Source organism: Hypanus sabinus, chromosome 22 (assembly GCF_030144855.1).
Source record: "Hypanus sabinus isolate sHypSab1 chromosome 22, sHypSab1.hap1, whole genome shotgun sequence".
Classification (NCBI taxonomy): domain Eukaryota; kingdom Metazoa; phylum Chordata; class Chondrichthyes; order Myliobatiformes; family Dasyatidae; genus Hypanus; species Hypanus sabinus.
Genome location: NC_082727.1, coordinates 40602591 through 40628382, shown reverse-complemented (window position 1 = coordinate 40628382; position 25792 = coordinate 40602591). Strand labels below are relative to the sequence as shown.

The 25792-nt window shown below is 37.7% G+C and overlaps 1 protein-coding gene across 3 annotated transcripts in view; it reads left to right on the top strand.

Moving 5' to 3' along the window:
- Window positions 1–25792, top strand: part of LOC132379553 (exocyst complex component 6-like) — a 162408-nt gene that overhangs the window by 66834 nt on the left and 69782 nt on the right. The window contains exons 14-20 of one of the 3 annotated variants that reach the window (XM_059947592.1): window positions 1512–1617; window positions 2208–2317; window positions 6921–7032; window positions 10339–10473; window positions 11601–11780; window positions 12436–12465; window positions 14956–14991. In XM_059947592.1, coding sequence (XP_059803575.1) covers window positions 1512–1617; window positions 2208–2317; window positions 6921–7032; window positions 10339–10473; window positions 11601–11780; window positions 12436–12465; window positions 14956–14976 — 694 coding nt within the window. In that variant the 3' untranslated portion in view covers window positions 14977–14991. Of the gene's footprint in view, window positions 1–1511; window positions 1618–2207; window positions 2318–6920; window positions 7033–10338; window positions 10474–11600; window positions 11781–12435; window positions 12466–14955; window positions 14992–25792 lie in introns of those variants that run through there. The other 2 variants (XM_059947590.1, XM_059947591.1) reach the window with 2 other exon arrangements.

Here is a 25792-nt window from a genome sequence, read left to right as displayed (position 1 = left end):
TTGGTAATACACAACGGGAGAAGGCAGTCCTAAAAACATCCTTGTCCTGGGTAGTGTTATACAGTGCAAAGATGAGGTTAAAGCATTTGCATGCAACAAGCTTTCATCTTTGATTTCTCACGTGGTCCCCTGTCATCCTGGAAATCAGTTTCAATCAGTCCAGGTATTATTTATTGTTAGAGCAGTCAGGAACAATGTAAACAGCAAAAGGTCTGCTTGATTAGCCAGAATTCATCCAGAAATAAATACACCAAACTGAGTTGATTTAACAATTGCAGGACTCATCAGGATTGCCCAGGACCATAGACTTCCAGACTTCATTACAGCTCAATCCAAATAACACTAGAAAGGCATAATTTGAGAGGTGAGGGAAAAGATACAGGCCTTGGCATGAAAAAGCTTAGTTGAAATTTAGGGGAATTGGGAACCAAAGTGAAGTATCTCAAACAAAGAAAAATGGTAATGCAGGTCAGTCACTTCGGTCCTAGTGCACTGCTGCAGACATTTCTCAGGCAATGCCATAGATCAATCTGTCTGTATTTGCTGCATCAGTAACCTTTCTGCTAGCCCCCTAAAGCCTGATCAGCAAATGATTTTGAAATTCAATTGCTACTGAGTGAGGAAGCCCATGCCTGTAAGTAGCACAACTTGAGTGAATGCCTGGCATGAATGAAGTAATAGATAGTATTAGCATTTTCAAATGTGAAGTATTTACTATCCTAAACAAAAACTCTTAGCAATTGATACTAATTTGACCACCAGCAATGACCTTATGGTCACCTTTGACTAACCATTGAAATACTGCTCACAAAATCAAATGAGAGGCTACGTATACTCTGAATTACTTGTCTTTTGACTCTACAAAGCTTTCTACCATTTTCAGGCATGGCAGAAGTGTGGCAGAATATTTTTCACCTATCTGGATATGTAGAGCTTGAAAAGAACACCTAAGGCTCAAACAAGCCAAAGCACATCACTCGACTGATGCTTTCAAAATCACTCACAACCTCCACCACCTGTACTGTGCTTGCAGAGTCAACCATTTAGAGAAGGCTCTGGAGCTAATTGCTGAAGCCTGTTTTTGACAACACTTCTGAAATCAATGGCTACTTTGAAGGAGAGAAGTGCTGGTGTATGAGAACATTGTCTGCAGTCTGTCTCTTGACAGATTTCTGACTTGGAAAGATGCCACTCTCTACCCTAGTCACTGCTTTTGGTTGGGAGTACCTTCACTTTAAAAATGTCCTCAGTTCCATAAGGAAGCTCAACACTTTGTTCAGATCAGTTTGAGATGATTCCCTCATCAGTGAACCAGAATTTCCATGAATTGAAATTTTAAAAAGAACAATAACTGAGATAATTTAATTTCCCACCTCAAAATAGTCTTTGATTTTTAGAGAGAACATTTAATTATTCTATTATTCCAATACTTGGTGACTAAATTTTCTGTCAGATGACTATTTGCTTTGTTTATGATGCTAATTCACAGGAACGTTCGATCTTTTTAACAGAGACATTTTTGAATCTGATAACTACAGTCCTATTCCTGCAGCAAATGAAGAGGAGTATAGAATGATAATTAGTCGATTTCCATTTCATGACACTGAACTTGAAAAGGTCTGTAGCTTTGTTATGTTCTTAGTTTTTTCTTGAACAAAAGTTTCATTCTGATTTGTTTGTTAAGCAGATTCTTCACAAAGTTGTTAAATTTGCATTTCAGATGAGATCTTGCTCAGTTCTAGAGGAGAAACCTATAAAGGTGTTTTTAGTAGTATATTGATTATGTTTAATGCCTCAAAATTTAAGGTTCTGAATACTTGGAAACAGTTATTTAATTGAGATGACTAATATGCAAATACCTTGCTTTTTGTTTCCCCTCGTTCCCTTTTTAGAATCGCCATATCTGGTTGATTTGGAATGGGATTTTTCTGTCACTTTTGATCAAATACAACTGAAAGGACATGATGTATTTAAGTGCAAATACGAACGTCAAATTTATACTTTATCTAAAGGAACTAAAGTGTTTAGATGGGATTAATTACATCAAAATTGAAGTCTCTCTCCTGCTGATTGCATGTGTTTGTTATAAGGGGATCACTTGTTAAAAAAGTACAGTCTTGATATATATATATAAAAAATACTATATGAACCAAATATATTGTAGTACATTTTTTAATTTTAAAATCCCTTCCTCCCCCCGCCCATAGCAACCTTTTCCAAAAAGGTTTCCAGTATCTCAATCAGTGCCTGAGATCTACAGGGAGTTCAAGGAATTCATTTACGCAAGCCTTAAATTTTCTGAATCTCTTCATCGAAGGTAAGCTTGAGATAATTCAGATTCAAAAGTTGTACTTCATTGCTGCATGGGGAAATTAAACTAGCCTTTCCAGTTTTGTTACAGCTGTTCTATGTATTTGCTAAACATTTAATGAAAGAGATCAGGTGTAGATGTTGCCAAAGATCTATCCAACCATGCCTACTAAATGCCTACACTTAGTTGATTGGGGCAACGGAGGTTGAGAGGTGACCTGATAGAGGTGCATAAGATGATGAGAGCCATTGATCGTATGGATAGTTAGAGGCTTTTTCCCAGGGCTGAAATGGTTGCCACAAGAGGATACAAGTTTATGGTAGGTACAGAGATGTCAGGGGTAAGTTTTTTACCCAGAGTGGTGTGTGTGTGGAATGGGCTGCTGGCAACGGCGGTGGAGGCGGGTACAATAGGGTTTTTAAGAGACTTTTGGATAAGTACATGGAGCTTAGGAAAATAGAGGGCTATGGATAAGCCTTGTAATTTCTAAGTTAGGGACATATTCGGCACAACTTTGTTGGCCAAAGGGCCTGTATTGTGCTGTAGGTTTTCTAAGTTTCTATGATTTTGGCAGTGAGGGCCTATCTTGCTGCCTCCATATCCTGGAACGTAGCAGCATAGTTGAGATGGCTTCTAGTCTGACAATGTCTAGATATTTGACATTCAGAATCTTTTAGCAAAGGGATAGACAATTGCAAATGTTAATTTTTCAAATGAAAGTATATTGTTTTCTGAATTTTTAGTTTAAAATATTAAAGGAAAATTGTTTATTTAAAACAATTTGCCTTCCATTTGGCCCTTAATGCTGTGTTGTAGAAACTCCATTGGAAATTAAAAGTAAAGACTAGCAACCTGCATCTGGTGCAGGATCTGATTTTGTTCCTATAACATCGTACCTTCTCATTCTCTCAGTAAGTGCCATTTGTCACATTTCAGTCTATGATGTGAAGGCAGAAAATTGCAGCCCATTAAGTGACTGAATGTCATTGGTTCTTAGCACAATCTGGTCCCAAACAAGAATTCTGCTGTTAAAACCTCGGTGTGTCAACTATACATGTATTTTCCATGATTATAGTTATTTTCCTTTTACTATATTTCTGATATAGAATCTAACTTTGATGCCAAAAATGCAACATGAAATTTAAGTTTTTACTTTGAACTTTTTCTTTTGACACACATTAAAGATATAGTGGATAGTTTCATTTTGTATTAGTTGGCAATTATCATTCTCTTTTTTACTGTGTTATTTCATTAATTCACTTAAGTCTTTCCTCTTCTCTTCCATGTCTTTTGGTGTTGCTTTGGTCCTGGTGGCCTGAATAATTATGAAAATCACCTTTATAACAAAAATTATAACAAGTGAATTCTGAATATTTCTCCATGTATTTTGTCAATTGCAATTTAGACTTTATACCCAGATGTATGCAACTCGATGCCTCAACAGTGACTCCTCTCCATGATTATTAATAATTGAGAATTTCTGAATTATGACAACAAAGATATCTGGAATTAATATTCTGTATAAAACATAAGTACTGGGTAAAAAGGAACAATTTTAAAATAACTTTTCCTGAAATTATGCAAAAATGAATTTAATACATTTACAACCTGCTACTCTTGATAAATGAATCACTTTATTGCCAGTCTGTGAAATGTGCCAGAATTGATCATGGCTTCATGTTAAACATAAAATACAGAACCAGTGTTCCCTTTTCTTTTACAGCTGCACAGGCCAACCATTGCTTTGAGCAGGGTATTTTTACATGTCCTGAAAACTGCACAGCACTTTCATAAAACATTATATAAAAGAAAATTCCAGCTGTATGGCAACAAAGACTATGGGCTATGTGTACGGAAGCTCTTCAGTTACTGTGGCTGCACACCTGTGCAGCTTAGAGGAAATAGTGCACAGGACAATGCCATAACATGCAATGCAAAAGCAAACAACAGTTTACAAGACAATAGTGCAAACAGCTATAAGCAATCAACAATTAGTGTATATGTCAGTAATTAAACAAGTATGAACATATTAACACACTAAATGATCATCAGCAGAACAAGGAGAGCAGGAAGGACCATTTAAGGAATGTTGTTCAGGGGCAGTTAGAGTATTACACCCAAATGAGTTTTTTAAGAAGCTGGATAGCTATAGGAAAGAAGCTTCGAAGATGATGGTTCTAGTGGTAATGGACTTGTAGTATCTTCCTGATGGCAGTTTGGTGAATAGGGGACTGCTAGGTGGGTGGAGTCAACAGTAATTTGTTCAGCTCTTTTCTTTGCGCTGGCAATGTGCAGGTCTTTTATCATTGGTAGCTGAGTGCCAGTTGATCTTCTCTGCTGAGTGGACCACTCATTGCCACCTGGACTTGGAGAGGGAGGAGGCAGCAGGAAACCAAACTGGAAGAGGTGGTTACAACACTATCAATGATGGCTGAGTAAAATTTCATCAGCATATGCCCTGATATGTTAATTTTCCTAAACTGGCATAGGAAGAACAATCTCTGTTGGGCTTTCCTAGTAATGAGCATAACGTGCTGGTCCCATTTCAATGGTAGTCCCCAGGAATTTGAATGACTCGACCACAGACACATTCTGACCATTAATTTGGGGAGGGGGTTGGTAGAAGTTGCTCCTCATTGCCATTTCTTTATAGTATTAAGCTCAAAAGTTGCTATGAGCACACCATTCTGCAAGATGGTCTACCTCCCTTTTGATATCAGGTTACATCATCATTAGAGATGAGACGAAGTACAGTCGTGTCATCCATGAACTTCAGGATTTAAATGGATTTTTCTATGGAGGCCCAGTCATTTGTATAAACTGAGAGTAGGAGGGGTGAAAAACACAGCCCTCAGAGGGGGGGCCTCTGCTTGGAAACATTGGATCAGACAAATAGGAGCCCAACCTTGCATACTACTTCCTGTCTGGGAGATTGTGTTCTACTGACAGGGTACAGCTAGCTGGATTAGCTTGCTATGGAGTTACTCTGGAACGTTAGATTTGAAGAGCTAAAATCCACGAACAAGATTCTCACAAGTGTTGGAGGTGTCCAAATGTTGAATAATGTAATGAAAGCACAAGTTAACTCCATCCTCAAGGAGCGATGTGCTCTACAAGTAAACTAGTGGGTCAGAGTATCAGTAATGGACTTAAGATTGGCCAACATAAGATGTTCAAGGGTTTTGTTAACTACTGAAGTCCGAGCGACTGGCCTATGATCATTTAAGTCCAGTGAGCTTGTCTTTCTTGGGAAATGGAATGATTGTAACAATTTTAAAGCAGTCCAGAATGCTGCATAATTGCATGGAGGTGTTAAATATCTCAGTGAAGCTGGGTACGAGCTGATTCACACAGCGCCTTAGTGTACCAGGTGAGACACCATCTCCCCTAAAGTTCTGCTTTCCAAGCAGTTTGCAAATCTCTTGTTGCTTCACAGCAAATATAAGGTGGGATGGAGGGATGGAGGGAAGGGACAAGGGGAGGGAGGTTGAAAAAAATAAATGGGACTGGGTTGAAGGGAGAATGGTGACATTGGAGTGGTTATGAAATGGGGGGGGGGGAGGTATTGAGGCTTAGCATATCAGGATCAGAGGAATTGAGATGGACGTTGAATTGGCCTTATCAAACCAGCAGTAAAATTGAGCTGATTGGCCAAGGTTAGAGAGGGGGAGACTTTGGAAAATCATAATGTTTCATGTTCCCAAGTTATAAATATTTACATCTTGAAATACATTCAATAGCCACTTTATTAGGTATAGCTGTACACCTTGTTAATGCAAATATCTAATCAGCCAATCGTGACAGAAGCTCAAATAATAAAAGCTTGCAGAAGTTGTCAAGAGGTTCGGTTGTTCAGACCAAATTTCAGAATGAGAAAGAAATAAGATCTAAGTGACTTAGATCACAAAATGATTGTTGTTGCCAAATGAGAAACTTCGAGTATCTCAGAAACTGCTGAGTTCCTGGGATTTTCACACACAGCAGTCTCTAAATTTACAGAGAATGGTGTGAAAAACCAAAAAAAAATTCAGTGAACAGCAGTTCTATGGGTGAAAATGCCTTGTTGATGAGAGAGGTCAGAGGATAATGGTCAGACTGGTTCAATCTAACAGGAAGACAGCAAAAGCTGAAATAACCGTGATTACAACAGATTTGTGTGGAAGAGCATCTTTGAATACACAACACATTGAACCTTGAAGTGGATGGGTTATTGTAGCAAAAGACAACACTGGGTTCCACTCCTGTGCCTAATAAATGGCGACTGAGCGTATATTCTTTATTTTGCACCTGTTATTTTAACTGAGTAATACCACAGAATTACTCAAAATATTGTCAACTATATTCATTGATATTGAAAGTAATTATTTACATAAGCGGAGTTGAATGAATCGCTTCATTGTTGTGGAGGGCAGGCACTGTCAATAGACATTAAATTAGAATGATTTTCAATCAGATGCTCTTTTTCATGGTAAGTGTACTTCTGTGGTAGAATCAAGTCAATTTTATGTCAATATATTTTACCATGGCATTTTTAATGTAATGCATTATAGTGAAACCCCTGTCAATAGGCATTTTTGAGTATATCCTGCACAAATATTCTGATTTTCAGTTCAACAGAAATAGATGATATGCTCAGAAAATCTACCAACCTGCTGCTGACTCGAACTTTAAGTGGATGTTTACAAAGCCTTATCAAGAAACAGCACATAGGTTTAACTGAGGTACTGTATGTCTTTAGCAGCTATAAGAATTAGCATTTTGTAAGTGATTCTAACCATCTGGTAAAATAGCGCTTGTGGACCATTCATACTAAACAGTAGTTGAAAACTGAAACCATTCAGTTGATAGTAGTACAATGTAATTAGTTACCATGCATATCAGAATCGGGGTTAATATTACCGGCATATGTTATGAAATTACAATAAGTAGGTTTTTTTAAAATGGTGCAAGAAGCGAGGGGGGAAGTTAGGGAGGTAGTGTTTGTGGATTCATTGTCCATTCAGAAATGTGAATGTGGAGGCAAACCTGTTCCTGAAATGTTGAACGTGTGTCTTCAGGTTTCTGTACCACTTTCTTGACGGTAGCAATGAGAAGAGAGCATGTCCTGGGTGATGGGAGGTCCTTAATGATGAATGCTGCCTTTTTGAAGCAATGTCTTTTGAAGATATCCTCGATGCTGGGGCAGCCAGTACCAATGATGGAGCTGGCTGAGTTTGCAACTTTTTCTGATCCTGTGCAGTGATGATGGAACAATACAATACTCTCCATGGTACATTTGTAGAAATTTGCAAGTGTATTGGGTGATGTGCCAAGTCTCCTCAAACTCCTTTTGCCTTTGTAATTGCATTAATATGTTGGGACTAGATGTTGACACCAGGAACTTGAAACTGCTCACACTTTCCACTGCTGATCCCTCTATGAGGACTGGTGTGTATTCCCTCAACTTCCTCTTCCTGAAGTCCACAATCAATTCCTTGGTTGTGCTGATAAAGATGTTCTTCAATCAGGCTTGTTTGAAGAAATCTCTGCCCAATTATTATTAACACATACTTTGCAACTCCAGAGATCCCAACACACTTCACCACTGCAATACTGCAATTAGGAATGCCTACTGTTCCATGCTGAGACCACATTTTGGGAAATCTGAGCACTTGGCTGCCTTTTACCATCATACATGCAAAGGCTGAAGAGATGAGGACAACAAAGAGATGGTCACAAGAGGCAGAGGAGTGGCTATGGGATTGCTTCGAGTCAGTGGACCGGGCTGTGTTCAAGGATTCATGAATGAATACACCACAGATGTCATGGACTTTATTAAAAACAGGCGTAGTTAAGTGTGTCCCCACAAAATCATTTAGTCTTCCCCAATCAGAAGCCCTGGATGCGCCATGGGTTCCACAATTTTCTGTGGGCCAGATCAGTGGCATCCAGGTCTAGCAATCAAGTAAGAGAGGTCCAGGTACGATCTCCAGAAAGCCATCTCGCATGTGAAGTGGTAATTCCAGACCAAACTTGAATCACTGAAGGATGCTCGACAGCTGTGGCAGGACTTGAATGCTATTGCCTCTTACAAAGTGAAACCAAGTGACGTAGGTGATAACAAAGATTTGCTTCCAGATAAGTTCAGTGCCTTCTGTGCTTGCTTTGATTGTCAAAGCATGAAGGAACTTTCATGAAGTCTCATGGCCCTCGATGACCCTATAGGCCGACATGAGAGCATCCTTCAGGAAACATCCATGGAAAGCATCTAGCCTAGATGGGGTACCTGTCTGAGTACTAAAGATGTGCTGATCAATTGGCTGGAGTATTCACTGGTATTTTTAACCTCCTTGCTTCGGCAATCTGAGGTACCCACCTGCTTCGAACAGGCTATAATTATACCAGTGCCTAAGGAGAGTGATTAACTGCCTCAATGATGATTTTCCAGTTGCATTTACTATGCATTCTCTGTGATGAAGTGCTTTGAGAGGTTGGTAATGAAATGTCAACTCCTGTCTAAGAAGCAGTTTGGATCCTCTCCAATTTGCCTACTATCACAACAGCTCTCCAGCAGATGCCATTTCATTTGCTCTTCATTCAACCCTGGAACACCTGGACAGCGAAGATCAGGATGTTCTTTGACTCCAGCTCAATACTATCATCACCTCAAAACTAATCAATAAGCTTCAAGACCTTGGCCTCAATATCACCTTGTGCAATTGAATCCTTGATTTTTTTTTCACACTGGAGAGTGTCAGCAACTTTAAATTTCTCAGTGTTGTCATTTCAGAGTATCTGCCTTGGGCCCAGCATGTAAGAACAATTATGAAGAAAACATGGCAACGCTTCTACTTCCTTAGAAGTGTGCGATGATTTGGCGTGACATCTGAAACTTTGACAAACTTCTACAGGTGTGCAGTACATTGACTGTTTGCATCACAGCCTGGTATGGAAACATCAATGCCTTTCAACAGAAAATCCTACAAAAAATAGTTGCTATGGCCCAGTCCATCATGGTAAAGCCTGCCCCACCATTGAGCACATCTACACAGAGTGCTGTTGTGGGAAAGCAGCATCTATCATCAATGACCCGTCCTGCGCAAGCCATGCCCTCTCTGCTCTCTTCTCACTGCTTCCATCAGGAAGATGCAGGAGCCTTAGGATTAACACCACCAGGTTCAGGAATGTTTATTACACCTCAGCCATCAGGCTCTTGAACTAGAGGGGATAACTTCACTGAACTTCATTCACCCCATCACTGAACTGTCCCCATAACCTATTGGATCACTTCAGGGTTCTTCATCTCATGTTCTCGATATTGCTGAATAATAATCTTTTTTTTGTATTTCCACAATTTGTTGTCTTTTGCACACTGAGTGTTTGTCCATCCTGTTGGGTGCAGTCTTTCATTTATTCTGTTGTATCTTGAACTTGTGTATTCCTGCAAGAAATTGAATCTTGGGGTTTGTATATAGTGACATACATGTACTTTGTACTTGGAACTTAGAACTTGCAGACTTGTGTACTCAGTGTTCCAAGCAATGAAGCCAAGTATGCCATTCATTTGAAACATGACCATTTCCTCTCTAGTCTGCCCACCTCTCACTAATTTATTTATATCATTTTTTCAAGCCTACCCAAGAACAAATTTTTAATTACCTAGTCAACAAAGGCCCTTAAATATCAGGTTATGGTTAAGTAGGTACAAGAAGTGAACTTCAGTCATTCCTATGTATTGACCATTTAATGGCATAATGGCAGCCCAGAACCTCTCTTCACTGTTCATGAAATGCAAAGGATGCATTTTGTTAGACTGTTCATTGTTTACTGAATTTATTTTAAAAATGGTCTGTGTGGATCAAACTACTAATGGTCTAATAATTAACTATTATTCATTTAAAGTTGCTGATGTTTGAAACAACAATAGTTTGCAAATTTATTTTATAAAAGTTGCCTAGGATCAAATGCGACAAATTAGGGTGGGACTAGAAAATGCTGACGCTGAAAGGTACAAGCAGATTTTCATTGGAAACATTTGCATTTTATAGCTCGTACAAATCATCATAAATACAACACACCTGGAGCAGGCTTGTAAATACCTTGAAGACTTTATAACAAACATAACTAATGTTTCCCCTGAGACTGTGCACACCACGCGACTTTATGGGTTATCCACATTCAAGGTATGTGCGGTGTGAATGTGAAGCAATCTATTCAGAAACTTACGTTCTAATTTTCTGTAAAGTCATCATTTTAATAATAATTCTGTTCATGTGGGTATATACTAATATTTAAAAATAATGTAGCATTATTCTTATTTAACAATACAGTGCAGAGTAGGCCCTAGGTGCTTCCAGCTCTTCATGCCAAGCTACACCAGCAACCCCGTTTAACCCTAACCCAATCATGGAACAATTTACAATGACTAATAACCTACCCTGCAAGTCTTTGGACTGTAGCGGGGTGAGATCCGGAGGACCCAGTGAAAATCCACATATTTTTTCAGGAGGATGTACAGAGACCCCTTAGAGAATGACACCAGAGTGGAACTCTGGAGCACCCTGAGCTGTAGTAGCATCGAGCTAACCACTTCGCTACTGTGACACCCATTATGAAACCTGGAGAAAAGGAAATGGATGTAAATTCGGACAATTCATTGCTTCGCCCGGCATTTCACTATTGTCCAAAATATTCGATCATTTTCTCACTGTTGGATGATTGACGTATTCAATACTCAAAGCTCATGTTCTAATTAAATGTAAAAAAAATATATATATATCTTGCCTCTAGAAGTTGGAGTTATACAATAATTAAATATTTATTTTAACTACCCTTTTTTTGCCCAGTTTATTTTGTGAACAACTGATGAGTGAATAACAACTGATTACTAAAACTGTCCATGTAGCTCCTGGCAATACATTATTTTTTGTCTATAGATTGTTTACCCTTTCTACAGATGTGTAATATAATTTCAGATTTGTTAATTGGTTTAATTTGTATGTTTGCTTTTAAATATATCTGGAAATGCTATTATGTCTGATGAAGGGTTATAGAGCTGAACATTAGCACTGTTTATCTTCCCACAAATGCTGTCTGATTTGTTGAGTGTTTTCAGGATCTTCTATTTCAGATATCCAGCACCTGTAGCCTTTTTGATAATCATAAAAGTATTTGGATTGTTTTGTCTGCATGTACATTGAAGAAATTTTTTAGTATTAGGGTTTAAATCTTTTTTGAAAAGAAGTTTGGATTGAATAAGTTTTTGCCAAGGTAAACATGAAAATATTAGCTAATATAATATTTACTGCAGGATGCTAGACATGCAGCAGAAGGAGAAATATATACAAAGCTCAACCATAAAATTGATGAATTCATACAACTCGCTGATTATGAATGGACCATGACAGAACCCAATGGTCGAGCCAGTGGTTACTTAATGGATCTTATAAACTTTCTCCGAAGCACTTTTCAAGTTTTTACACATTTGCCTGTGAGTATTAAATACATGCTTGAGATTCCTACAATAAGTATTTTCTTGGCTTAAAATTAGTTTTTAGGTTCTTAAACTGCTTAGATCCTTCTATATTGTCTATTTAAGCTTAAGTTCTTTTGTAAATAACTTTTAATTTAAATGAGATTCTTTCTAACCGACTTCTTTGTGTGGTCCTTGATTTACAAATTAAGAACCAAGCTTAAATGTTGGAAGATAATTTCAATTAGTTCCATACATACACTAATCCAGTTTTTTTTTAAATTTTTTAAACAGTAGCTTCTTATAAACCTCTGGCTTTGACAATCAAACAAAATCACCTTTAAATTAAGAATTCCTTTTTTTACACAGAGCTGCAGATTTGATTGGTGGAATTGACATGTTGAATTTTGCTATCTAATTTACAACATTGTAACACTCCCATAAATTTAAGTTTGATTGGAATGTGATTTTTACAAAATTATGACCATTGTTGAAGTGGATTGATTTGGGCAACCTATGATTTTTGTAATGTGACGATGACCATCTAGCAGCTGATCTATTGAGTAATGGTATGCTTTTGTTTTACAAATTAATTTTTTATTAGTGTTCACACTTTCTACGCATGTTTACATTTGATTTTTTGTTTTGATTTCCTTGCTGGGTTCCTTCTCAGAATAACGTCAGTCACCACGCAGCAATGTCGGTGAGTAGCAGAAGAAAGCATGCACATCTGAAGGCTATGAATTGACTATACAATTGTTGCTAAAGTCAAGTAGCCTTCATATAAAATTTTAAAGTAAACTAAACATGCCCTTTCCCCAGTAATGACTTTGTATAGTCTGTTTAGAACAAGTCAACAGGCTTAAAATGGGTAGGAATTGATTAACAGTAACATTCTCTGATAGTAGCCCTTAACAATCATCACTGACAATTCCAATCACCATTAGCCATTCATAATAGAATTAACCCTTCAAAAGATTCAAAACTTATTAAATTGTGTTTTTAGCTTAAGGTACAGTATATCAACAGTGTTTACATGAAAAAGAATAATCAAACAGCAACAACTTCTGTGTGGAAGTATAATTGCAGTGTAGTTTTTTTTAACATTATCTTTTACCATTTTTCCATATTACACAGTAGGCAGATAGTTGACCCATCAAGACTATATTGGTTCTCAACAATCCATCGGTCCTATTATGCCACTTATTTCCCTGTACCTTGTTCTCTTTCATGTGCCCATCAGTTCTCTTCAGATCCTTCTACCACAGACTTACCCCAGGGACAACTTAGTTTATTAACCTACCAAAAGACAAAATATACACTTGTGATGAAACTTTAATTGCCATATGAGTATATCAAAAACCGACAAATAATTATATGTTAATAGAATGCCAATAGCATCACCTCATTTCCCTTTGAAGCGTCTTTCCTAACAAAGTCAAGATGTCTGATTTTTAAAATGACTTAGATTTTGGGTTTTGCTGGTTCAACGTATTGCTCATGTATATGTATGCTAGTTTTGGGATTCCCAGACAAATACAATTGCCCCAAGCTTTCTGGACAAGATCTGCTAGTAATCTCTCAGCTATCCTATGTTGGGAATCATTGATTCAAACAGCAGAGCAGGAGTTTGTCACATTTTTGCAATGGTTTGGGAAATTTGCAGTCAGCTGCTGCGCCAAGGTAGAGTTGTGAGGCCTATTCATTTGAACACACTAGTACAGGTTTATAGAAGAAGTTGGAAAATTACTTTATTTGTTTCTGAGTGTCAAGACAGGGAAAGGTTGGGAAGGAGGGGAAGTTGACAGCTTTGACTGATGGCAAAAATGTTAGAGTACTTTGCCAAATGTTGATGTTTTCTGGATGAATGGGTGGAACTTGTTCTGCTTGTGCATGTCACCTGATTGCATTGAAGCCCATTTGCCTCTTGAGGCCTTGTCACTCTGCTTCCTTTAAGTAAGCAAGATCAGCTCTATGGACCCAGACTTGATAAGTTTAGGTTTGTGGGTAATGTGATTGTGAATAGCATGTCTCATCCAACAAAATCAGGAGTTTAATTACACCATAATTTTTTTGTGCTGATAACATTGTGGAACATTTAACTGTCATTCAGCTGTTGTACTTTAAGATGTAACTAAGTGGATAATTCCTCAAATGTAATTCAATTTGAAAAATAAATGGCTTGGTTTGTGTTGCTATAAGAATACAAAGAATCCCAAAATCATTAAATTGTTTTTCAACACTTCCCATTTTGATTTTTTCCAAACTTCATGACCCTTCAGTGTTTTGGACCAGGTGATCAACTATGCATGCTTCTAGATCAAATTTGATTGAAGAAACTAAGCTCATCCCATATCTTGGTTGTCTCTTCTCTGCTTCATTTCTAGCACTATCTCCTGTTCTCGCCACGTTCCCTAGTTTTGATTTGGCTGTATTCACATAAAAATACTTCTTGACCACTGAACTTGAAAAGGACTGAAATTGCCTTTTTCATAGAATAGTGAAATTAGAAAGTATTGCACAAAATGCAAAAAAAAATCAGTTAAAAGCAAAGACCTGTAAGGGATTGTGTGTAAGTAGAACTATGGGAGAACAAATTGATGTATTCATGAAGATAGAAAAAAAGAGTATGAGTTCCAGAGTAAGCTGATATTAGGGGGTGATGGAATTCAGAACTAGAAGGAGTGAGAATATGAAATAAAAAGGAAGAAGTAAAATAATGCTAGGATGAGGAGATAGCAAAAAGTGTTTTTGTAATCAGGTGGCATATGGGATCCTTCAAAAACTAATGATTAAGATAAGTGAGAATACTGTTTGTATCTACATGAAGATTGTTGGCATTTAGCTACATGAATGAGTAGAAGTTGAGTACCTTAGTCAAAGGCAGAAGTACTAGATTTTTGTTCAGCTGATCACCAATTCCAGGATAACACAGCTGTTAGATTCTTCATAGAATCCAGCATGCAAGTGCGTATTTCTGAAGGTATCTCAGCACTTGGGATGGCTCAAGTATAGGAATCCATTTACCTGGCTAGAAAAAAAATTGTAAATACATTAGTTACCTTAGTTTGGATTTGAATTGGTTTAAATGTATTTAATCACTTGATTGAGATTTTGTATTTCAGTTTTTAATCATTTAATGGTAGTTTTAACAGTGAGCTTTTTTAATCTCCTTGTTATCTTTGCTTAATAGCATGCCTGTGGAAGGGGCTAAAGCAATTCTGAACAATGCCGAAGACAGAGTTAGTTTAGCTGGAACTGACTCTGCTCTGCATGGGGCCCTGCTGATCAATTAGCCAGTTTAGCAACAAGAGATTGCATCTGGAGAGCAATTACCTTGGGTAAGAGCAAAGGATTTCAAGGATAGGGAGCTGCTGAGTTTGGCAGATTGCAACCCCTGCCCCCCCCCCCCCACCATGATCTTTATTGCAATCTGTATCTCTGGCTGTAGCACCCAGACATGAGTGTAGCTACTCAGCAAGTTAGTATCTTTCCATAGAACCACTAATTGAAATAGTTCTCCTGTAGGTGGTCTTGTGTAATCTTGTGTAAAGTCTCACAATTTGGAAATTCATATTGCTATTTAAGTATGCATGCTTTGATGTAGTGGGCAAGGATGTGGTGTCAGGCCTTTTAAAACAAAAATTGTCTACTTTTTTGAAAATATAGCTGCCTTCTGTTTCAACATGCAGCAATATGTGCTTGAAAGTCTCCCAATTTTGAAGAGAAGGAATTGTGCCACCTCATTTAAAGCTGATTAGTTTAAAGTACCTGTGCTTTTGGGAATTCAAATCAGCTGATGTACTTTCTATGTTGCTTTGGTTGGGGTGATAGCAGAGATGGAAACGCTGTGAGACATTAAGAGACTATGATCAGGAAGCTATAAGGAACTCTGAGAAACTTTCTAGAACTGTCAAAGTAGATTCGTATCTAGGTAACTAAATTAATACTGGTTTTATAACTTGAAACAGAAGTGTCATTCGTAATGCTTTCTGTCCTGACCTTGAGTGGATATCAGTTCCTGCGGATATTTTTAAGGAACTTGTATGATCTCCCTGTGACCATGTGGGTTTGCTTCAGTTTTCCTCCCACATTTCCAAAGACATACGGTTAGGGTTAGTGAGTTGTGGACATGCTGCATTGGCACTAGAACCATGGCAACACTTGAAGGCTACCTTCAAAGTATATGATTGTGTTGATTGTGGATGCGATGTTTTGGTGTACATATGACAAAGCTAATCTGAAATAGTTTTCAGAAGCTTCAGAAATAGCACAACTTCCAACAGTATAAACTTGTGAAATATATTTTATATATAGAATGGTTCAGACTTTTCATGCCCCTTTCACTGAAGAGTTTTGGATCACTTCAATTTTTTTTTATTCCCAATATAAAAATATAACTTTAAAGTGTTTCTTTTAAAATATTTATCCCACCTGAATGCTTTTGATGAAATTATGATGGAAAGGCCAGTTGGAGATGCAGGTAATATATTTGGTTTAGTGTAATATTGAAAATATTTTAAACCAGCCTTATCAACATTGCTGAAAATCTTTGCATGGAGGATGACCTCATGAGAAATGAGTATAAATTACGATTACATTCATTCATGACAGATCCTGTCTAGCTGATGCTTTTTTACAAGGATCATAGAGATTTTTCCCTTGAAAACATAGAACCTGCCATTTTTATTAAAACACGTATGCACTACAAAGCATGTTCTGAAGCCAGCAGAGAATGATATTTTGTTTTGTGATTTCATATTGTGTACTTAAGCTAGAGAGAGAGCACTTCTCTGTAGCAGTGTTAGTAATATAGCTGTTGGGAATGGATCTGTTTAGGACTGTGTGGTGTCATTTGAAATCTTGTAGCAATTGTAACAATTGTTAAACTGGCAGAATTCTAAGTAATCAAGCAAGATGATGATTTCAGATAAACCTAATACTTTAAGGCCTACTTTAGGAAATGTGGTAGGCAGATAAGCAGTGTACCGGGTTCAGTAACATGGCCATAGAATGATGACAAGAAATCTTAGTTTATATATAAAAAATAAATGCAATGGAAACTTTATTGGGCCTCTAATTCAGACTTTGCTATAAAATACTGGACAAAATGTAGGTTTGCATTATAACCCAAACTTAGTAACTGCGTTATATTTGAAGCAAAAGGAATTCAATCAGATTTTCACATGTCAATATGTATGAATGGGGAGCTATTTAAGCACAGTAACAGAAATCTCCTGAAATTCCAGTCAGCTATTAATTTTTCCCACCACCAATTTCTCATGCAAAGTATGATAAAGTAAAAAAAATGCCTGCAGACTGAAACAAACACCTTCAATATTCTTGGGTCTAAAGTACCCTTTTTGTAGTTTCATAATTCTACTGTGCCGTTTAGGGTGGTAAATATAAAATTAGCCACATTGTTAGTTCATGCTAATTATTAAGGCATTTTGTTTGTACCTAATCAGGATAATTTAAATTCCCTGCAACAGAATGCAACTGGAAAGAGATTTTGTAGCAGTTTTGCTTCAAGCCTTGTTCTATATTAAATTGAAATTGGTAGACTATTTTAAAGAAATAGTTCTTATGTGACATATGTAATGCTTTTTTTGTAGTTTAATTACAGCATATAATACTTCGTATAATTTCAGCTGCTGGATGCACAAAATAAAACAAATGGCTGCCTTTTGTAGAATAGAATATTTGAACCAAATTGTGATGAAAACATTGAATTAGAGCATACTAATCTTATCAATTACAGGCTAATGAAATTAAAGATTTAGTGGTTGTGTTTTGAGCTGGTGCTCTTTTTGAGGGATAGGCATCACGGTCATTATTCCTTACTGTCAACTGTGCAGGAAGACTAGCAGCAACATTTAACAGTTCGTTCGAAAGACTTTCACTCAAAAGCCCACATGGGTTGGCAAGAGAATGGGTTTTGTTATAAATTCTACCAAATGTCACCTCATGCAGCTTTTGATTAGCACTTCTTGGCAGTGTGGAGAGATGAATCCGACTCTAGCTGGTTAATTGTGTTTCTTGCCTTATCCTGACACGGGGCCTTTGATTTTTAAGTGGTTCAATGCAAAGCACATTACTGTGCTATAGTCATATTTCTCATTTGGTAAGTACCAACTTTGAATGCAGCTCATAAATCAAATGACTAGCACTAAACTGAATGATGATAGCTGCTCTTTAGATAGCTAGAATTCAACACTGCTGATGTGCTGTGCAAGGATGTATACATCAAACCCAAAGGGAATCCTAAAAGCAATTTTGTGGCAATTATTCTTTAGAAATCTGTACATTTAAGCATCTGTGTCTGCTAAATAATAAAGAATATTGAGTTAATTGTTTTTAGCATGACTGTTTTGCAATTCATTTGTGATGCAGTAGAAAGTTTTTAATGAATGCAAAAAATTCAATTTGCTTTTGACCTGGTCATTTGATTAGTTGGTGAATTGAGAACTATGATGAGATTTTTTTTTTAATTTACAATTACTAAACTAATTTCTTTGGAAATGGATATTTTAATGTGGCAAATTGTTGTCTTAGTAACTAATCGTTATTCTAAAGTTAAATTTTCTATCTTTTTGTAATCAGATTGTTGTTATTGATGCCTTCTCTTTATCTATTATGTATTAACAGTGATCTGTTCTGGGATCTGTTCTTTGTGATTTTTATTAATGACTTGGATGAGTAATTGGAAGGGTGGATTAGTAAATTTGCAGAGCATGTGAAGGTAGTGGTGTTGTGAATAGTTGGGATTCTGAGATGAGGTGAGAAGTGACAGATGGAGTTCAATCCAGAAAACTGAAGTGATTCACTTTGGAAGGTCAAACTTGAAGGTGCAATGCAGGATTAAAAATATGGTGCATCTTGGGTTTCATATCAATAAATCCTTTGAAGTTGTAGAACAGGTTGATAAGGTGGTTAAGAAGGTGTATGGTGTATTGGCCTTCATTAGCCAGGGGATTGAGGTTGATCCACAAGGTAGTGTTGCAGCTCTATAAAACTCTGGTTAGACTTCACTTGGAGTATTGTGTTCAGCTCTGTCACCTCATTATAGGAAAGAGGTGGACGCTTTAGAGAGGATGCAGAGGAGATTTACTAGGATGTTACCTGGTAAATGTCTTATGAGGACAGATTGAGTGAGCTATGGTCTTCTTGGAGAGGGGAGGGAGGTGACTTGATAGGGTCTACAAGTTGAAGCACAGATCAAATGAACAGCTAGAGGCTTTTCCCTCAATACAAGGGGCAGGCATAACTTTGTATTGAGAGGAAAGCATAAGGGAGATGTCAGAAGTAGATTTATTGCTGAGTGATACGTGTTTTGAACATCATGCCAGGTGTGGTAGTGTCCAATACATTAGGGACATTTAAGATACTATTAGGCACATGGATGAAAGGAAAATGGAATGTTATGTGAGTGAAGGTTTAGATTAATCTTGGAGTAGGTTAAAGGATTGGCACAGCATTGTAGGTTGAAGAGCCTGTACTGTGCTGTACTGTTCTGCATTGGTTGAATCACTCTTGTGAATAAGGAAGCACTATGCATTCAGACACAAAATTTGTATTATATTCAAGGATAAACCAAAAAAAGATTTGTTATTCTTTATGTATAAATAGCTGATGATTTGGGTTGAGAATTTAGCTTAATCCCTTGGCTACCCACCATTTAAGAATGTAATTTTCTCAGCAGCTGTGCCTCTTGCCTCTGCCAGCTTTAGCCTTTTTCAGCATAGGATATTGCTAACCAATCTCCATCTGAATCCATCCAATCAGTTTTCCATTACACACCAGCAAAAAAAAGTACATGGACATTCTCTATGAATTAGAATACAAAGTATTAATCTTCCTCATTTTTTGAACTTCAGATGCAGAAAAGCACCTCCAAACCCTTTGCTCTGTCTTCATTAATTGCTTCATTGTTGCAATGCAGCAATTACCTCTGTCCTTTCTCCAAAACCTTTGAAATATTGTTTTTAAATATGTGTTTAAATCATTATTCCTTGTTGCCAACATCTGACTTTTCAATGCAGGCTCCCACAATCATGATCCTTGAATATCAGTTTTATTTTTAATCTGTTCCTTGTAAATCAAACTTGTTTCTTGTTGAATGGTAACTTTGAGTGCCAGAAAGGACAAGGAGGGAGGCAAAAGCGGTGAGGGCGTGGCACTGCTGATCAGAGATATTCTCATGTCTGCAGTAAAGGAGGACGTCTCGGAGGGATTGTCTACTAAGTTGTTGTGGGTGGAAGTTAGAAACAGAAAGGGGTCAATAACTCTACTGGTTTTTTTTATAGACCTCCCAATAGTAACAGGGATATCGAGGAGACAGAAAGATGCAATAATAACAGGGTTATTGTGGTGGGAGATTATAATTTTCTAAATATTGATTGGCATCTCCTTAGACCAAGGGGTTTAAATGGGGTGGAATTTGTTAGGTATGTTCAGGAAGGTTTCTTGACACAATAGGTAGATAAGCCTACAAGAGGAGAGACTGTACTTGATCTGGTATTGGGAAATTAACTTGGCCAGATGTCAGGTCTCTCAGTTGGAGAGCAGTTTGGAGATAGTGATCACATTTCTATCTCCTTTACCATAGCATTGGACAGGGACAGGAACAGACAAATTAGGAAAGTGTTTAATTGGATTAAGGGGAAATATGAGGCTATCAGGCAGGAATTTGGAAGCATAAATTGGGAACAAATGTTCTCAGGAAAATGTAGGGCAGAAATGTGGCAAGTGTTTAGGAGATATTTGCGTGGAGTTCTGCATAGGTACGTTCCAAATTGATATTTGATCCTGTCCCTTACTGTGATTAAACTTCCAAATAGAGGAAAATGAAAAGATCATTCAATTTCCTTCACTTAGGCTGAGCTGGTGAGGAGTCAAAAGGAGACCATCCAGACAGAAGAGGAACATGTCAAATGCAAAACTTTAACGCTAGAAGAGCCTATCTTGTATGGGCATCAGCAAAGCATAAGCCACCTCTTGGGTAGAGGTTGTATACAATCTGCTAGGTGTGCCCAAAAATGATATTTCACTAATTCAGTATTCATCCTTCATATTGATCAGGGATCTTCTTTGCTACATATGCTGCTGCATCTCCAAGATTTTTTGCTACAGTTTACAATTGCTACTCTCCAAGTTTGTCTTTGCTCAGTATAAAGAATGATCTTAGCTTTATCCTTATTGGAACATCAGGATAGTGAGCGGCAGGGTGGCGGGGGGGTGGGAAGAGAAGGGTTGACTTATGAGCAGCACAGTCCTCATACTACCTATTCCATAACTACTTGAGGAATTGGCACAGTGAAGTTTCAGCAAGCTGTGTTGAAGATGTATGTTACAGGAAAGATGGCAGGAACTAGTGGGTTGTAGTTTGACATGAGATGGAAGGAGGGTGGTGTTCGTGCATCATCTTTGCCCTAGTGGGCTCAGAGGAGAATGTGTTTGATGATAAGGCTGATGTAGGTCCCCTGTGAGATGCTTTACATAGTGTTGAGACTTCAGTGCAGGAAGTGGTAGAAAGAAGTCCATCTCCCATGTTCATGTTCCTGTAGGAGTGATGCATAGTGAAGAAACTTCTACCCTGAAGGTGATGACCAAGCTCTTAGCTGCAGTCCTGGCACACAGTGCTGACTGGTTTAGACTTCAGCTGCAGTAGAGCCACAGTGCCTTTCTGCTTTCATGCAGTCTTGGTCTGATCCAAAAGGAAGTCTGATATGTGCTATACAGGGCAGCTTGACTGTGAGATGTCATTTGTGAGTAAATTGCTATTCCCAAAGATGGAGCTGCTATCCTTGATCGATTCTTCTATCTTCAGGGGCAAAGCTGCTTCCAAACAGGCAGCTCTGTTCTCTGAAAATAAGCAGAATACCCTTCCAGCAGTTTAACAGAATAAAGGAATTAATATTTTACAAGAGTAAAGCTGTGTACTCCCACACCCACCTCCCTGTTACCATTGACACATTATCATGGATGAATTTTGGTGCCATCTCTGAGGGAAAGATCAAGGTGCCATGATTTCAGGTAAAGATGATAACTTGTTATTGTACTGTGGTCTACCAATTTGGTTGACAGGTCCCCCAGTCTGCAGGTTCTTTACAATATTGATTTTGCCCTTGTAAGGTCAGGAATTTATTCTGGGCAATGTGCTTGTCCACGTCCAAAAGCCAGACATTCCTACCAGAAATCTGAAGCCAGTCCATTTAAGACCTTTGCACTGGTCGTCAAGAACATCTGCATAGACTTGAAGGAAGGGCAGTAGCCACAGTAAGGTCGTACTAAGCGATCAGAATCCACTTTTAGTGTAAATAAAAGGAAACTACTTTAGGGCATTTTTCTTTGTGGAGGTCTTGATCTTTTAAATGTACTTTTTAATTATGTAAAAGGATTTTCATAATTTGGGCTGCATTCTTGTGTCAAGGCTTGTGACAACTCCAAGTGCATAAAAAGGTGACAATGGAGCTCCTGGGATTGCAGTATACCCATGGTACTCGCCTAGTAAGCTTGCTAAGGTTGTGTATTGAGAACAGCTTTAATCACTGATGGCAAGAAACAGAACTGGGTTTATTATCACGCACGTGTTGTGGAATTTGTTAACTTAACAGCAGCAGTTCAATGTTATACATAATATAGAAGAAGAAAATAAATTAATTACAGTATATGTCTATTGAATAGATTAAAATATGTGCAAAAACAAATAATATATATTAAAAAAGTGAGGTAGTATTCATGGGTTCAATATCAATTTAGGAATCAGATGGCAGTGGGGAAGAAGCGGTTCCTGAATTGCTGAATGTGTGCCTTCAGGCTTCTGTACCTCCTATCTGATTGTAACAATGAGAAAAGGGCATACCCTGGGTGCTGAGGGTCCTTAATAATGGATACTGCCTTTCTGAGACACCGCGCCTTGAAGATGTCCTGGGTACTTTGTAAGCTAGTACACAAGATGGAGCCAACAAAATTTGTGACCTCCTGCAGCTTCTTTTGGCCCTGTGCAGTAGCTTCCCCCATACCAGACAGTGATGCAGCTTGTCAGAATGCTCTCCACATTACATCTGTAGAAGTTCTTGAGTGTATTTGTTGACATACCAAATCTCTTCAAACTCCTAATGAAGTATAGTCGCTGTCTTGCCTTCTTTATAGCTGCATTGATATGTTGGGACTGGGTTAGGTACTCAGATATTGACACCGGGGTCTTCAAACTGCTCACTCCCTCTACTTCTAATCCCTTTATGAAATAAGTGAATTAATACTCTTTGTGCCATGCAATTCTTGCAATGTATGAATGTGACCTTCTGTATTAAGTAGATTCTAATTTTAGAATTCTGATAGCCTGTTTGGTGTACTTGTCTGATTGTTTATAATGCCAACCTCTATAGAAGAGAGTCCTATGAGAGGCTGAAGAATAGGGATAAAGATTGCATGATGTGGCCCATTCTCCAGGAGCCCTCAGTTATATATGAAATTAAAAGCAACGTGAATGAAGAAGGTAGTGTTGCAGGAGATTGCTTAAGGAGGATCACATGGTAGTACAGTCATTCTACTTTAAATGTGAATAGTGTGAGACATGGTGTTTTTATCTTCTTCCCCTCCATATTGTGAGATAATCAGTAGATATATTGGCTTTTAATGCATCTCATGGAATTCCTTGAAGATATTTTCACCACTGAATAGTCTATAGCGAGAGTTCCCAAGGTGAGGTCCACAGATTCCTTGGTTAGTGATAGGGTCCTTGGTATAAAAAAAGGTAGGGAACCCCTGGTCTAGAGGATATTGACTTGAAATGTTACCCATCAGTGAGTCTCCACCTATTTTTTGTCAATCTGATCACTGAAAATAATGAATGCCATATTTTGGTCATTTTGAATCCACCAGCAATGTTGATCAATGAGTCAAAATGTAAAAGCTTTCAAACTCTACTTGCAGATTGGTGCTTCTCCAGGGAAAAGTGTATTTTGTGAGGAGTTCAGAATGCATTATATTTCCTGATGAATGATAACACATTTGGAGATCTTTTAGAAAGCATAAAATAATCATTTCTTTCTAAGTATTTTAATGTCAAAAAAAGTGTAGGAAAATCTGCAAAGCAGCACAAGTGTATACAGTGTTTTCTGGGCTCCTTTAGTTGTTGCTGCTCTTGTTAGAGGAAAAAGACAGAATGGGGAGAGAACCTCTTGATTTGCATGAGATCGGTGATTGAACTTCAAATCTAGTGGTATGATAGATTTTCAAGTGTTACTGAAATTGCTGTATTGTTATCAATGAGAAAGCAAACATTAATAGAATATTGATAGTCTGATCAGATGAGCAGAAATGGCAAAAGTTGTGCAATTGGGGATATGTAAGAAAATGGCATGTCCTTTAATTGGAAGGATATTGAGAATTAAAGAACATGGGTTCTTTGTGATGTTCAAAAATACAGATGATATAAATGGATAAAATGATTAAAATGAGATTACCAGTTGAGACATAGAATACAAGAGTAGGAATATTATTATCAGTATGGTTTACTATACCTACACGTATATTCGGCATTGTTTAGTCCTGGTCACCATCTTACAGGAAATGTGTCACTGTGCTAGAAGTAATGCAGAGGCAATTCACAAGAATGTTGATGAGAACTTGTTTTGAGGGAAAAAAGTTTTTATTTTGATCAGGTGAGGCTGAGGAATGAATTAATTGTTGTTTAAAATCCAGAGGCCTAGAATAAATAATTGGAAGGAGCTACTTCCTTCAGTAAAAGGGTCAAAATTAAGTTTGGAAATGTCTCTGCACTGTGTTGTCTACTGGTTAAGTTTGTTTTCTGGTCTTCAGGATTTAAATTTCTTCTTGAATGCCAGCTGTTTTCTTTTGAATAGATTATGCATCACACCATAGTGCAGTTTCCACTGGTATATTGCAGTGCCCACTGGAATAATGCTGACAACAGCATCTAGTATTCAAGTCAGCAGCATCCTCATACTTGCATTGCTGGTATTACTCAGCTCTATTCAAATACTTGGAAGAGATGACATGGAAATGTGAACTCTTAAGAATAAAGGAACTGTGAGTGTTACATCTTCCTTGGCATTCACAAAAAGCTGCCTGGGCACATGTTTGGCTGTTGCTCATCTCTTGATGTCAGATTAGCGTTCTTACAGTCTTAGAAAGCCTGAACTCGCAAGCACACTGCTCATCAGAAAGATCTGCTTGTGATCTTTCATCTCTAAAGACTGTGCACATGTTTATATGCCTCCTCTGTGATCTCTAACCCTTTGAGATGCCTGAACATCTATACTAAAACTTCCGGTGTTACCACTGAAGCACTCATTAAATTGATTGCTGGGTGTTGTTTTTTTTTAAAAAAAGGCCCCGTGCAGGCTTAAAGACAAGCTGTGGACTTTGGGAAATGTTTGAAGACAGTTTCAAGCTACCTTATGAGGTGTATTTCTTTAAATTGAATACACCAAGAAAACAACACAGTCTTCCTAGTTTGTCCTATGATTGATTTATGGTTGTTTTTTGGATTTGAGCTACAGTTTACATTGGAAGGGAATGAAATGTGCATTGTGCTATGATTAAACTCATTAATAGTGCATTTGACTCTTGGAAGTATAAGGTGCGTCACCATGGATCACAACTGGAAAAGTACCTGGTCAATCTGCTGATCAGAGTAATTTCTCCCACAAATGAGTACAAATACAGTTTGGACAAACTCATTTTTTTGAATCAGGCTACTGTTTATTTTTTTTAAAGGATCTATTAATTAGGCTTTTTTGTCAACACTTAGGACTGATTGTCTACCCCTTGTATTTCCCAAAATTCACTAATGTTCTTTACTTGTCCTCAAACGCATCTTCAATTTATGTTATAAATCATAACTTGCATTATCCAGCATGTGTACATATGTTATTTTGCAGGGACAACATGTGCAGAGCAGACTCTTATTCTGTGTGTGGGGGGGGGGGAAGAAAGGATATGTTTTGTGCCAGATATGTAGTATACTTAGTATGCTTCCCCTAAATGTTAGTCATAAGTGT